The 14,500-nt window shown below is 59.1% G+C and overlaps 4 protein-coding genes across 4 annotated transcripts; 2 read left to right on the top strand and 2 right to left on the bottom strand.

Annotated features, from left to right (window-relative positions):
- Positions 1 to 238: 238 nt before the first annotated feature.
- Positions 239 to 850, top strand: BDZ90DRAFT_245187 (putative ARL1-ADP-ribosylation factor; the record flags this gene model as incomplete). The annotated part of the gene is made up of 2 exons (XM_025507494.1): positions 239 to 506; positions 591 to 850. The coding sequence occupies 2 exons, from the start codon at positions 239 to 241 to the stop codon at positions 848 to 850; spliced, it is 528 nt and encodes a 175-aa protein (XP_025365610.1).
- Positions 851 to 1,023: 173 nt separating this feature from the next.
- Positions 1,024 to 2,764, bottom strand: BDZ90DRAFT_30758 (3-carboxy-cis,cis-mucoante lactonizing enzyme). Its single transcript, XM_025509479.1, has one exon. It carries the CDS (start codon positions 2,630 to 2,632, stop codon positions 1,196 to 1,198), a length of 1,437 nt encoding a protein of 478 aa, XP_025365609.1. The 5' UTR covers positions 2,633 to 2,764; the 3' UTR covers positions 1,024 to 1,195.
- Positions 2,765 to 3,104: 340 nt separating this feature from the next.
- BDZ90DRAFT_229992 (CBF-domain-containing protein) lies at positions 3,105 to 6,978 on the bottom strand. Its single transcript, XM_025505303.1, has 2 exons — positions 6,535 to 6,978; positions 3,105 to 6,467 (listed from the first exon to the last, which is right to left on the bottom strand). The coding sequence occupies exons 1-2, from the start codon at positions 6,901 to 6,903 to the stop codon at positions 3,192 to 3,194; spliced, it is 3,645 nt and encodes a 1,214-aa protein (XP_025365608.1). The 5' UTR covers positions 6,904 to 6,978; the 3' UTR covers positions 3,105 to 3,191.
- A 219-nt stretch (positions 6,979 to 7,197) lies between these two features.
- BDZ90DRAFT_236344 (putative URA2-multifunctional pyrimidine biosynthesis protein) lies at positions 7,198 to 14,451 on the top strand (the record flags this gene model as incomplete). Its single annotated transcript, XM_025507294.1, has 2 exons — positions 7,198 to 7,685; positions 7,760 to 14,451. Exons 1-2 carry the CDS (start codon positions 7,460 to 7,462, stop codon positions 14,446 to 14,448), a joined length of 6,915 nt encoding a protein of 2,304 aa, XP_025365607.1. The 5' UTR covers positions 7,198 to 7,459.
- Between the last annotated feature and the right edge of the window lie 49 nt (positions 14,452 to 14,500).

The following is a 14,500-nucleotide window of genomic DNA, read 5'->3' as shown; positions in this document are numbered from 1 at the left end:
GCGATACCTCATAGGCAGACGTACAAGACGCTGCTCGTTCGTAGGCAACCGCAGGGGCATCTCTATCACCTCGTCTAGGGTCGTGGACCCGCCAGCGACGGCAGTTTCGACAGCGCAGCCTTCCAACGTTGTGGTCCATCTCTTCCGACATCCTCCTCTTCTACATAGATCCAATCCACGTCCCATTCCTTCTCCGTCCCCGACCCCTTTCGCTTTCTCTCTTTTCGTCTCTGCAAACATGGGCCTTACCTTCTCGTCCCTACTGGGCAGACTAGCTTTCTGGTCACGCGAAGAGGACGTGCGCATCCTCATGCTAGGACTCGATTCGGCAGGCAAGACGACGATCCTCTACCGCTTACAGATCGGCGATGTGGTCTCGACCATTCCTACGATTGGCTTCAATGTGGAGACCCTGCAGTACAAGAATGTGAAGTTTCAAGTGTGGGATCTGGGTGGTCAGACGAGCATCAGGCCGTACTGGAGGTGTTATTATGGGGGAACCAAGGGTGAGCGCCAAAAGAGCCCGCAGACTGGGCATTCATCGACATGTCTGCTCACCAACTCCTTCTCCTCCCTCCTTTCCTCTCCAGCGGTCATCTACGTAATCGACTCATCAGACCACGCTCGTCTGTCCCTCTCAAAATCAGAACTCCACTCCCTCCTCGGCGAAGACGAGCTCAAAGGGGCAAAGTTACTCATCTTTGCCAACAAGCAAGATATCCAGGGAGCAGCAAGCGCAGCGGAGATCACAGAAAAGCTCGGTCTGACCAAGCTGAAGGATAGGGAATGGACGATCGTCAAGAGTGTGGCAACAAAGGGAGAGGGACTGGATGAGGGAATGGATTGGTGAGTACGCGCGAGCGCGTTTGCATGGGGGAAATAGGAGCTGACCACTAATCGCTGGTCTGTCACAGGCTCGTCAATGCGATCACAGCAAAGTAAGTCTCACTGGGCGAGTTTGTCAATACAGAGGGTCGAGGTGGAGACCAGCTCAAGGGGCAAGCTCCGTCTAGCGAGCCGTCGAGGCAACGGCCCAGAAAGGCTTTCTGCCCTACGCTGGAATCGCCCTTTCATTCGTGCGTGCGGCTTTCGTGCTACTTTGGGGCGAGGTCAAAGCTTGTAATACTACCATCACATTTCGGCTTGAATGACGGAGAGTGTAAGAGCAGCAGAAAGTCCCGGGCTGACGCCGCACTCAGGATGAACCCCACCACCCGGCAAAAGCAGGCGAGGTGATATTATCCCACCTTTGCACCTCCTCGAGCGCTCCACTCGTGACATTGACGCGCAAAACAGCCAGACTGGCACCTGTACCATCGTCGTCCCCCTGATTGGCCACTGCGATCCACTTGCCATCGCTGTGCAGCGAGGCGTGACGCGGGTTGCGGCCGCCGCTCGAGTACTGGGCAAGAGGGCCAGTGAGAAGCCCGGTAGTCAGATTGCGAGAGAAGAGGGCGATGCTGTCGTCTTGCCCTCCGCGGCCTGTAGCGGCACGGCTGCTCTGTTTGGCAGCATGGGGCAGGTGGCGGTTGGCTACATAGACGAAGCGCCCGTCTGGGGAGATCATGGGCTCAGAGGGAGCGACATTTGCGAGCTCGGTGCTGTTGCCCTGAATGCCCGTGCGGGTCGTCTGGGCGAGACCGATGAGGGAAAGCTGACCGGTCGTGGAGTTGTAGGTGAAGCTGCGAATGGTGCCGCCGAGCTCGGTGACGAGGTAGGCGTACGTCTTGTTTGCAGCCGCGGCGGCGGCCGTGGTGCCCATGGGATGAAGCGACAATGGTGCGCGACCACCACGCTTCGCGTTTGAGTTGCGTGACCCCGTCTGATCCGTCGCAGTGAAGAAGGCCATATGCCTGGGGCCATCGCCCGCGGCTGTCTTGATCGGCGCCAAAGCCTCGAGCGCACATTGACTGCCATCTTGCTTTCCATTCTGCCCAACAGCATCGCTCGTGGTGCTATTGGCATATCGGAAGACGTGCACGCGATCAGCTCCCAAGTCGGGAACGTAGACGAACTTTCCATCAGGCGAATCGATGATCTCATGTGGGCGAGACTGGTCCTGTCGTGCCGTGTTCGGTCCTTTGCCTGAGAAGCTGTACTTGTACGTCACGCCTGCGCTCGTCTTTGCATTTCGCAGGCTCTGCTGTTGGTCTAGTGCCTGGCTGCTAACCGCTTTGGCTCCATAGCCTGCTGAGAGAAGACAACTGGCTGCGCTCTTACGACGAGAGTAGCGAGTATGAACCGTCCCTTCGAGCTCTGACCTTCCAGGCTCGACGTCCCTCAGCTTTGCCCCATCCCAGGTGAATCGATGTAGATTCGTGGCATTTGCGCCCGCATTGTCATTGACAACGTAGAGCTTGCTGACATCGCTGGGATTCCAGCTTGCCCATGAGGGTCCCGCACCCGCTTGACGGGTCGAGGTGAGGTTGGTGAGGTTGCCTGTGGTGGAATCGATGGACAGGACTGAAAGATCCCCGGAGTAGCCGCCTGTGAGGAGCAGGTAAGAGGAGAGGTGCGTCGTCGCCGTTTGGAAAGGGGCATGGTGCGGCAGCGTCTCTTTGACGTTGATGGGCTGGGCGTGTCCTGAGAGGGCGAGGCAGAGAACGACGAAGGAGACTGTTATGCCGAACATGTTGACGGGAAGGAGAGGGATGAGGGCAAGGTACGGAGGAGATGATGGAGAGATTGAATGAACGACGGCCAGTCTGAAGCCAGCTTCAGGCACCGAGGCGAGGATGAGGGGCGGGAAACCGAGGTAGAAGGAGCGTCAGAGTGCTAGGGGTGGGAACCGTCGTCTTTCTGTCCTCAGGCCAGCTGAGAAAGGGTATCGAAGGCGTCAAGTCTTCGAGCAACGATGCGGTGAGGAAAGAGGATAGGGGGTCAAGAGGAGACGAGATGGTGTCAGGTGGATCAACCTCCTTTTTCCCTGCTCGAGCGCAGGAGGAAGCGAAGGCGAAAGCGAGGGTCCAAGCGTGCATCGATGCGTCGACTCGAGAGTCGACTTGGTTGGTCTGAGCTCGGCAAGAGCGCAAGTGTTGGTTTTCGGAGGTTGGCTGACTTCCACTCGTGCAGGCGGGAGAGATGCACACTTGATCACTCATCATCAAGCCTAGTCTGATCAATCATAGAGGACCAACATAGAGGACCAACACGGGATTGCCTTCGAAAGGACATGACAAAGTTCAGACATTCTACTCCTCATCGTCTCCTCCCCCAAGCAAGTGCGCATAATCCTCTGCACTAGCGAAAGTCGGCATAGCCTTGCGCTTCTTGCGCTCGGCGCGGCGTTGCTGGCTCTTCGACTTGGGCTTGCTCTCTTCGTCTTCGCCATCGTCGCGGCCTCTCTTCTTGCCTGCAACGTTTGTTGTTGTCGCCGCAGCGCCTTCGTCCTCGCCGCTACTGTCTTCCCCGTCCTCGAAATCGGCGAAGGGAAGCAAGTCGTCCTCATCCTCGTCGAACATGCCCTCCTCGTCGGACGAGACATCGTCCTCCTTGCCAGCTTTGCCAGCGTCTGCTTCCTCGCCCTCTTCTGCCTCCTCCTCGCTGTCGGTGTAGTCCAGCTCCGCAAGATCCTCGTCATCCTCATCCTCATCTCCACTGTCGTCCATGAGCTCCGCATCTCCGTCCTCTGCCGGCATAGTACGCTTCATCGCTGCCCAGATCTCGCGCTCCTCCGAGTCGTCTGAAGCATCCGAATCAGCGTCGCTTGCCACATCTTCGTCCTCCGCCTCTTCATCGTCCAGCATGTTGATCGCACTGCCCGCGTCGCTGCTGACTTCGTCGTCGTCGACGTCCTCGTCCCCGGCCTCGCCGCCATCGCTGTCCATCTCATCTCCACGCCCCTTGCCCTTCTTCTTTCCCTGCGCCGCGTCTCTCTTCTCCTTCAAGTTGAAGAAGTGATGGAAGAACAGCGAATCCACAGGCACATCCTCGGCCTTCTTCTTTCTGAACTTCTCCGTGTTCACTTCATCCGCAGCCCCGACACCGCTCCAGCCCTTCACCTTCCTCACACCGTCCTCCCCAGATCCAGCCGCAGCGATTGCGGGTTGCATGCCTGAAGCACCCTTTTGAGCGCCAGAGCCAGCCTTCTTCGCGTTTCGGTAGACGAAACGGTCGAGGAAGTGGGACAAAGAGTAGAGGGTCAAGTCGGGAGTGGTAGTGAGGGTTTGGCCTTGGATGAGTTGCGTGGTGAGGAGTCTGACAGTGGGATGGTGATGCGACAGGAGGGGACGCACTTCCCAGAGGCAGGTAGGGCGCGCACGTGCGAAACGGGGGTCGCGCTTGCGAGGATCGTAAGCTGTGGCTGGGCGCGCCGATGCTGTTTGTGACTTGGAATGGTCTGCCTCTTCGTCGTCCTCGGCGTCCTCAGGCTGGTCGCGGACCACCTCCTCGTCGTCATCCTCCGGATCCGTAAGCATGCCCCTCAGGCGCGGCTGAGCACGTATCAGCTCTCCAATGAGGAACAGTGCACCGCACACGAACTCGACGTCCATGTGCGCCAAGACCTGCACGAGGCGCTTAACCTCTGCCGCTCGGCGATCCTCATCCACGTCGTCCCGCATAGCCTTGAAGCATAGATTGAGGTACATGGCCGTCTTGCTCGTCTGGGCAAGCCTCGGGTCGAGCATGGAGGAGTATAGGCTTGAGTGGAATCGATCACTAAGGCTCGTGGAGGAGGTAGAAGAAGAGGTGGCAACGACGTAGATGAGCTGGAGTGCTTGCACAGCAATGTTGAAGGAGGAGGAGTGGGTGATGCGGAAGAGGGTGTCCAGATGCTTGTCGAAGACGTTCGTCTCCAGCTGGGCAAAGGGAAAGGCTCGACGGACACCTGTAAGGATGGCTGCCATCATCTTGCCTTCGGTCTCGGCCACAGCAGCAGCAGCGTGGTCCGGATTCTGACTGTTGTTGCCTTTGCCGCCCTTCTTTCCTTTCTTGTCACGCCAACGATCCTTCTTCTTCTTGCCGCTGGCCTGGTCCCCTTCCTCGCCATCCGCCTTGTCAGCATCTGGTCGTGCCGCCTCGTCATTGAGTGCCTCCTCAAAGAGCTCAAAGTAGAGCTGAATGAGGCTGTTGGCCACCTCTGTGTCCTGCCGAGTGAGCATGATTTGGTTGAGCGCTAGCACACCGTAGTACTTGGCGTGGTTGTGGTGCTTCTTTGTTGTCTCCTTGTCTGCGCGTGTGGACGATCGAGTGGGCTTGCGGATGAGTTCGCCCACCTCGCGAGTGACAATGGCCTTCATGTTCGGATGAACGTTGAGAAGCTCCAGGAGATTGTTCGTGGCCTTGCTCGCCACTGACTTCTCTCCATCGCCCAACTTGTTGACCAGCAGTCTCATCAAATTCTGCTCCTGCTCGCTTTTCTCGCGCAAAAGAATGAATGTCTGGCTGACGGCCTGCTGACGCACGAATGGCAGCGGGTCGTGCGACTGGTTCTCAAGGGTCTGTAGGAAGGAGAAATACGTCTTCTTGAGACGGTCCTCGAAGGCAAAGAGACAGAGACGTTGCTGCTTTCCACGCGAGCTGGGCGCCGCAGCTGTGGCAGCGAGCTCGGGCTGGTCGCGGAAGTAGCGCAGCTTGCGTCCTGAGCTACCCAGCCCCGCACCCGCAAACCAGTCTGCCAGAGCGCGTGTAGCGCGACCGCTCTCCTCTCGGCTCTTCTTGCCTGCCATGGTGACAAGGGCATCGAGCGAGCGCAAATTGTGAAGCGCCGATGAGCCCAGTAGCAAGGCATGAGCGGCGATTCGATCCGAAAGTGTACCACCGCCTCCAGCGCTGCCAGAAATAGAGGATGTATCGCCGAGGAGGGACGAGATGAACTTAGCATCGCTGGGCGTGAGGCCGCCGAGAGCAGCCGTCATGCTGTGAGACCCGGAGTTGAGGAGTGAGTGATACGTGGCGTTCTCGGCGCTGAGTACGGCATTGCCTTCGGCGAGTAGAGAAACGACCCTGTCGTGTGACAGGGCCGAAGACGATGCTGAAGACGAGGAAGGCCCAAGAGCCTCAACGTCGGTGCCCATCCATTGAGGAGCTGGCGTGATGAGAAGCTGCGAGGTTGCCTCCTTGACAGTCGGCTTGCTAGAGGCCTTGGCTGCCTCGACCACAGCATTGCTCTTCTGTTCAACCTTCTTCTTTGCTGCCGTCTCCTTTGCCTTTTTTGCGATTTCCTCGACCTTGGATGCCTTGCGCTTGTTCTCATCTGCTGCTGCCTTTTGCGCCTCTGCCATTCTGCGGCGCTCCTCCTTCTTCTCCTGCTTTGTTCTCTCCTTATCTGCTGCTCGCGAGGCGCGAGCAGCGTCCGTCGGTGTGGGCTCCTGGAGAGCAGCAGCAGCATCATCATCCATCTTCTTCGCGGGGCCACCGACCTCCTTCGCAGGGCTCTTTGATGGGCCAGGAGCGGGCTGGGGTACGACGTCGGTGGGAAGGTTGAGGCCCTTCATGAACGCCTTGAGCTCATCGCCAAGGCCAGCCTGCGGGTGGCAGATGATGACGATGGTCAGCTACAGCCAGTCTCTAGTCTCATCAAAGTGTGCTCACCTCACTGCCATCGTCCTGCTTTCCTTTGCCCTTAGTGGCCTTGAGAGCCTTTGACGAAATGAGATCCAAATCTCCCTCTTCCCCTCCTAGAGCTGCGATTGCTTCACGCAGCTCCTCTTCTGTTCCCTCTTCGCCATCGTCTCCATCACTTGAGTGTGCGCTCGGGGCTACCTCTCCACTAGCAATTGCGCTGCTGCTGCTACGCTCCTCGTCGTCGCCGAAACGAGTCTGTTGACCGCTGGGCTTCGCAGCTTTTGGTCTAAAGTCGCGAGGCTGCTGTTGCGCATGGCCGTTAGCCTGAGGCCTGGACGCCTTGTCTTTCGTTCCACCGCCTTGCTTCTTGTCTTTTGGTCTGAAATCTCTCGCCATCGTCGTGATTGGCGTGATGACCCCTGTACGATCGATCGATTGATGATGCGGACGGATGGGCACCAACAATTCGACGTTGCTCGCCTGATTGTCCTCGTCCGCCCTCGAGAGCGTCCAAAATTCTGTTGCAACTCGACGGGCGCTTACATAATCGATTCGCGCTTCACTGGCGGCGTCTGCTCAGCTCTCCGCGCGTTTTTCACTCGGATTTAGAGACGTGGTCGAGCAACGAGGAGAGTAAAGTGAGTGGGAGTGCAGCGCCCGCTTCCTTCCTTCCCTTCTTCTCCTTCTCCACGATATCCTCGTGGAGAGAAAGGAAAGCTCAAGCCTCACAGCTTCCTACTCTGCACTTGGAATATAGCATACACGCACGCACGTACCCTACCCAGTCCCTCCGCCTTCTCCCAGTCCCATCCCCCTTCCCCCCTCCCGCACCACCTCACACTCCTTCCTGCCCAGAACGCAGCCAATAAGGGCTATCGCGCCAAGTGCGCCCCACTAATCCACTCAGCCTCCTCTTGATTCTGCTACTGTTTCCTCACATCGCGCCGTCAAGATGGCCACAGCCTCGCAACCCACGACACAGCCCACGTCATCGGCCATGTCTCGTACTGGTACGGCCTCGAGGCTCCCGTCACCCTCTGCACCGGCCACGAGCGCGCCTCTCTCGGGCAAAGTCGACGGCGAGATGGTTCTCGAGCTCGCTGACGGCACCTCGTACCGTGGTATGAGCTTCGGAGCTGAGGGCAAGAGCATCAGCGGAGAATGCGTCTTCCAGACTGGTAAGCTTGCGCCAGAGCTGCGACACGGGACTTCGTCCTCGTGCTCACCTGTTCGTCGTACCTTCGCTCTGCAGGTATGGTCGGATACGTCGAGTCTCTGACTGACCCTTCGTACGAAGGGCAGATCCTGGTCCTCACCTTCCCGCTCATCGGCAACTACGGTGTGCCCTCTCGCGAGGAGGCCACCAAGTCGCTCAATGCCCTCCTTGCATCGCCTTTTGAGTCTTCGCGCATCCACGTCGCCGGTCTCGTTGTTGCATCGTACAGCGAAGAGTACAGCCACTGGCTCGCTTCGAGCTCCCTTGGAGACTGGCTCAAGGAGAACGGCGTCCCAGCCATCTATGGCGTCGACACTCGATCCCTCGTCAAGCGAATCCGCAATGAGGGAAGCATGTTGGGCAAGCTCCTCGCCAAGCGCGCCGACGCGCCCGTGCGTGATAGCGCCGATGCTGAGGCCGACTGGAAGTCCTCCTTTGTCGACGTGCCCTTCGCCGACCCCAACACAGTCAACCTCGTCGCCCTCGTCTCGAGCAAGAAGCCCCAGCTCTACACTCCTGCCAACACTGCTGCGGGAGGCTTCTCTCGCATCGGCGCTCCTCCCCTCCTTCACCCCTCGGGCCGACCCATTCGCATCTTGGCCCTCGACGTGGGCATGAAGTACAACCAGATCCGCTGCTTCACCAGCCGAGGGGTCGAGCTCAAGGTCGTCCCTTGGGACCACGACTTCCTCAACCCGGCCGTCGAGTCTGAACCCTTTGATGGTCTCTTCATCTCCAACGGTCCCGGTGACCCGACGTCGTGCGGCCCCACCATTGCAAACCTGCGCAAGGCCCTCGCTCTCCAAGGCTCGCAGGCTCTGCCCATCTTTGGTATCTGTCTTGGTCACCAGCTCCTTTCCCTCGCAGCCGGCGCCAAGACCAAGAAGATGCTCTTCGGTAACCGTGGGCACAACATCCCATGCGTCGACGTCATCTCTGGTCGATGCTCGCAGACGTCTCAGAACCATGGTTTCGAGGTCGACGCCAGCAGCTTGCCCAACGGCTGGAAGGAGCTCTTCTACAACGCCAACGACTCGTCCAACGAGGGTGTCTATTCCGAGCTTGGCCCCTGGTTTTCCGTCCAATTCCATCCCGAGTCCACACCGGGGCCTCGCGACACAGAATACCTCTTCGATGTTTTCATTCGCTCCGTCGTCGACTGCTCTACCGTCAAGGCTCAGCTCACGGGCCCTGTCGCTACCCCTCTGCCCCCTGTCAAGTGGGTTGGTGGTCTCGCAGCCGACAACGCCGCCAAATATCCTCGCGTCAACGTGCGCAAGGTCCTCGTTCTTGGTTCTGGTGGTCTCTCCATCGGTCAGGCTGGTGAATTCGACTATTCGGGCTCGCAGGCCATCAAGGCTCTGAAGGAAGAGGGCATCTACACCGTCCTTATCAACCCCAATATCGCTACCATTCAGACGTCGTCTGGTCTTGCAGACAAGGTCTACTTCCTGCCCGTCACGCCAGACTTTGTCATGGATGTCGTCCGCCACGAGCGACCAGATGGCATCTACGTGACCTTCGGTGGTCAGACGGCCCTCAACGTCGGTATCAAGATCAAGGACGAGCTCATCAAGGAGGGCGTCAAGATCCTCGGTACGCCCATCGACACCATCATCACGACCGAGGACCGTGAGCTCTTTGCCAATGCGATGGCAGAGATCGGTGAGAAGTGTGCACCGAGCGCCTCCGCCGTCACCTGGGAGGAGGCCCTGGCTGCCGCCCGCGATATCGGTTTCCCCGTCATTGTCCGAGCTGCTTTTGCTCTGGGTGGTCTTGGCTCCGGCTTTGCCTACAATGAGGACGACCTGCGCAAGCTGTGCAACCAGGCCTTTGCTAACAGTCCGCAGGTCCTCGTCGAGAGGTCTATGCGAGGCTGGAAGGAGGTCGAGTACGAAGTCGTCCGTGACGGTCGCGACAACTGCATCACCGTGTGCAACATGGAGAACTTCGACCCTCTGGGTGTCCACACCGGTGACTCGATCGTCGTCGCGCCTTCGCAAACGCTCGACGACCACGACTTCAACATGCTGCGTACCACTGCCGTCAATGTCATTCGACACCTCGGTGTAGTGGGAGAGTGCAATATCCAGTACGCCCTCAACCCTCACACTCGTGAGTACTGCATCATCGAAGTCAACGCTCGTTTGTCGCGATCGTCCGCCCTGGCTTCCAAGGCGACTGGCTACCCCTTGGCATTCATTGCTGCCAAGCTTGGTCTCGGCATCCCTCTCAACGAGATTCGCAACTCGGTCACGCTCAAGACGTCGGCCTGCTTCGAGCCTTCGCTCGACTACTGCGTCGTCAAGATCCCCCGTTGGGATCTGCGTAAATTCGTCCGAGTCTCGAGCAAGTTGGGTTCGAGCATGAAGAGTGTAGGCGAGGTCATGTCAATCGGTCGAACCTTTGAGGAGACGATCCAGAAGGCCATCCGTGCCATTGACCCTCAATTCGACGGCTTCGGCAAGAATAGCTACGGCCCAAGCGACGATGCAGAGATCGACACCGAGCTCACGACCCCCACCGACAAGCGCCTCTTCGCTGTCGGCAACGCATTGGCCAAGGGCATGTCCGTCGACCGCATCCACGAGCTCTCTTTCATCGACCGATGGTTCTTGCGCAAGCTCAACAACATCGTCATGGCAGAACAGGCTTTCTCGCAGTACAACGCAGCCACTCTCTCCGTTGGCCATCTCCGTCAAGCAAAGCAGCTTGGTATCAGCGACGCTCGTCTTGCCAAGGTTCTGGGCAGCACCGAGCTCGCCGTCCGCCGTCTGCGAGTAGAGAACAGCATCATGCCCTTCACCAAGCAGATCGACACAGTCGCCGCCGAGTTCCCTGCCTTCACCAACTACCTCTACACGACGTACAATGGCAGCGAGCACGACGTCAACTTCGCCGACCAGGGTGTGATGGTCCTGGGATCCGGTGTCTACCGCATTGGTTCGTCGGTCGAGTTTGACTGGTGTGCCGTCAGGGCCATTCGCACGCTCCGCGCAGCTGGCTTCAAGACCGTCATGGTCAACTACAACCCGGAGACCGTCTCGACCGATTACGACGAGGCTGACCGTCTCTACTTCGAGAACATCTCTCTCGAGACTGTCCTGGACATCTACGACGTCGAGAAGTCAGCAGGTGTCATCATCTCCATGGGTGGTCAGACGCCCAACAACATCGCACTGCCTTTGTATCGTCAGGGTGTCAAGGTGTACGGCACCTCTCCCGAGATGATCGACATGGCAGAGAACCGCTACAAGTTCTCGCGCATGCTTGACAAGATCGGTGTTGATCAGCCCATGTGGAAGGAGTTGACCAGCTTCGATGAGGCAAAGGAAGCCTGCGCCCGCTTTGGCTACCCTGTCCTCGTTCGACCCTCGTACGTCCTGAGTGGAGCTGCGATGAACGTCGTGTACTCGCCCGAGGACCTTCAATCCTACTTGTCGCAAGCTACGGCCGTCAACCGCGACCACCCCGTTGTCATCACCAAGTACCTCGAGGGCGCCAAGGAGATTGAGATGGACGCCGTCGCCAAGGACGGCAAGATGGTCATGCACTACATCTCGGAGCACGTAGAGAACGCCGGTGTCCATTCGGGTGACGCTACGCTCATTCTCCCGCCTCAAGATCTGGACCCTGAGACGGTCCGTCGCATCGAGGTGGCTACGAGCAAGATTGCAGCCAGCCTGCACGTCACTGGCCCCTTCAACATCCAGTTCATCGCCAAGAACAACGACATCAAGGTCATCGAGTGCAATGTGCGCGCTGCTCGTTCTTTCCCCTTCGTCTCCAAGGTGACCAACGTCGACGCCATTGAGATGGCGACGCGCGTCATGCTTGACCTGCCGATCGTGCCCTACCCGAAGCTCAACTTGCCTCGCGACTATGTCGGTGTCAAGGTTCCGCAGTTCTCCTTCAGCCGACTCGCTGGTGCCGACCCTATCCTCGGCGTCGAGATGGCCTCGACTGGTGAGGTGGCCTGCTTTGGTCGCGACAAGTATGAGGCGTACCTCAAGGGAATGCTGGCCAGTGGCATCAAGCTGCCGACGAAGAACGTGCTGCTGTCCATTGGTAGCTTCAGCGAGAAGCAGGAGCTTCTGCCTGCCGTTCGCACGCTCCACGCCCTGGGCTTCACGCTGTACGGTTCGTCTGGGTCCGCCGACTTCTACTCGGAGCAGGGCATTCCCGTCATCCACCTCGAGGCCCTGCCTGAGGACGACCTGCCCGGCGCTGATGACAACAACAGCAAGGCCGCCTACTCGCTGCTCAGCCACTTGACACAGGGCTTGTCGTCGCTCTTCATCTCGCTCCCGTCGAAGAACAAGTACCGTCGCCCGGCATCCTTCACCTCGATGGGATACCGTGCTCGTCGTTTGGCGATTGACCGCTCGATTCCTTTGATCACCAACGTCAAGAATGCGAAGCTCTTCGTCGAGGCCCTCGCCCGACACCGTCGTAGGGAAGGGCAGTTCCCCATCCTGCCCATCGACTTCAAGACGAGCCACTCAACCTTCACCTTCCCCGGCTTGATCAACATCCAGGCCTACGCCGAGGACATCGCCAACTCAACGAGCGGCGCCCGCGAGATTGCTCAACTGACCAAGGCATCACTCGCTGGTGGCTTCACCAGTGTGCAGCTCGTCGCCTCGTCGGCCCTCACTGACAGCCAAAGCCTCGCCATCGCCGAGGGCAAGGTGACAGGATCGGCACACTGCGACGTCTCTCTGTCTCTCTCGGCCACAGCCGACAATGTTGACGCCGTTGCCGAACTCTCGGACCGTGCTCGCTCGCTCTTCATCTCCTTCAACGGCCTGGGTCAGAACGTCAGCAAAGCCGCAGCCATTGCAGCTCACTTTGCCAACTGGCCTGAAGACAAGTCGATTGTGACCGACGCGCGCGGAACGGACTTGGCCTCTGTCCTGCTCCTCGCCTCGCTGCACAGCCGCAGCATTCACGTCACCAACGTCTTCCACCGCGACGACATTCAGCTGATCGCTCTGAGCAAGGCCAAGGGCCTCAAGGTCACATGCGATGTCACGGTGTACGCGCTCTTCTTCTCGTCGGAGATGTTCCCCGCTGCTACCTGCTTGCCATCAAAGGACGACCAGAACGCACTCTGGGCCAACCTGTCCGAGATCGATATGTTCTCCGTCGGCAGCACGCCCTATCAGCTCGCAAAGGAGCTCGGCCACACCGCCTCTGCCCAATCAGGTATCTCGGAGACCCTCAGCCTGCTCCTCGGCGCTGTCGGCCAGGGACGCCTCTCGCTTGACGACATTCTCGAGAAGCTCCACGACAAGCCTCGTGAGGTCTTTGGCATCACTGATCAGCCTGAGACGCAGGTCGAGGTTGAGGTTGACCGTACCGTGCCCTTCATCAAGCGCGAGTACTGGAGCCCGCTCGAGTCGCAAGCAGCTACTGGCTCGGTGCACCGTGTCAATCTGCGAGGCCGTACGGTCGTCATCGACGGCGAGTCCTTCTCCAACGGTACCATGGGCAGCAACGTCTCCGGCCTGGTTGGCGGCGCCATCAAGCCTGCGGCCAGGTCGACGGGCCGTCGCCTGTCGTTCGCCTCGGACGTGGCTAGCGGTGTCGACGCCCCCTCGACCCCGGCTGGTGTCATGTCGCCTCCATCTGGCCACCTCGCCAAGCTCAAGTCGCCCAGCCTCGTCGCACAGGAGTCGTCCAGCTTGGGCGCCATTACGCCTCTGCCCTCTTCTGCCCCCGTAGCATCAGCAGGCGATGTCTCTCTGCCCTCGATCCGCTCTCTGATCGGCCACCCAACCTTCTCGCGTCGACACATCCTCAGCGTCAAGCAATTCAACCGTGACGACCTGCACGCGCTCTTCTCCGTCGCTTCAGAAATCCGACTGGCAATCGAGCGCGAGGGCGTTCTAGACATCCTCAAGGGCCGTGTCCTCTGCACCCTGTTCTACGAGGAGTCGACGCGCACCTCCGCCTCGTTCGAAGCGGCTGCTCAGCGCCTTGGTGCCAAGGTACTCCCGATCAACACGAAGCACTCCAGCGTGCAGAAGGGCGAGTCGCTCAGCGACACGATCCAGACCGTCGGCTCGTACGCCGACGCGGTTGCCCTTCGCCATCCTGCAGTAGGCTCGGCGCAGGAGGCCGCTCGCTTCTCACCCGTCCCCGTCGTCAACTGCGGTGACGGCATTGGTGAGCACCCCACGCAGGCCTTGCTGGACGCCTGGTCCATCCGTGAGGAGATTGGTACCATCTCGGGCCTGACAGTCACCTTCCTTGGCGACCTCAAGAACGGGCGAACATGCCACAGCTTGGCGCACATCCTCTCCCTCTACCAGTGCAGGCTCAACCTCGTCTCGCCCCCCGGCCTCGAGTTCCCCGAGTCGCTTCGCCGCGATCTGGCTAAGCGCGGGGTACAGCTCTTCGCCACGAGCAACATCAACGACGTCATTGCGGAGACGGACGTCCTCTACGTCATGCGTACCCAGAAGGAGCGCTTCGAGCGCCCCGAGGAGTTTGAGCTTGTCAAGGACCACTTCCGCGTCGACAATGCCCTCCTGGCAAAGGCCAAGAGGGACATGATCGTGCTCCACCCGCTGCCTAGGACTACCGAGCTCAGCCCGGAGGTGGACACGGATACCAAGAGGGCCGCTTACTTCAGACAGATGCGATATGGTCTCTTCGTGAGGGCGGCGCTGCTTGTCATGATGCTGGCTACGCCTCGTGATCTGCCGGTACAGTTGTAGGAGGATTGGGTGGAAGTGAGATCGTGCTGCTCAGGATTGCTATTAGAAGCTT

The sequence above is a fragment of the Jaminaea rosea genome (assembly GCF_003144245.1).
Source record: "Jaminaea rosea strain MCA 5214 unplaced genomic scaffold BDZ90scaffold_1, whole genome shotgun sequence".
NCBI lineage: Eukaryota > Fungi > Basidiomycota > Exobasidiomycetes > Microstromatales > Jaminaea > Jaminaea rosea.
Note: the sequence above shows the minus strand (reverse complement) of the source record. Positions and strands in the feature narration are given on the sequence as shown.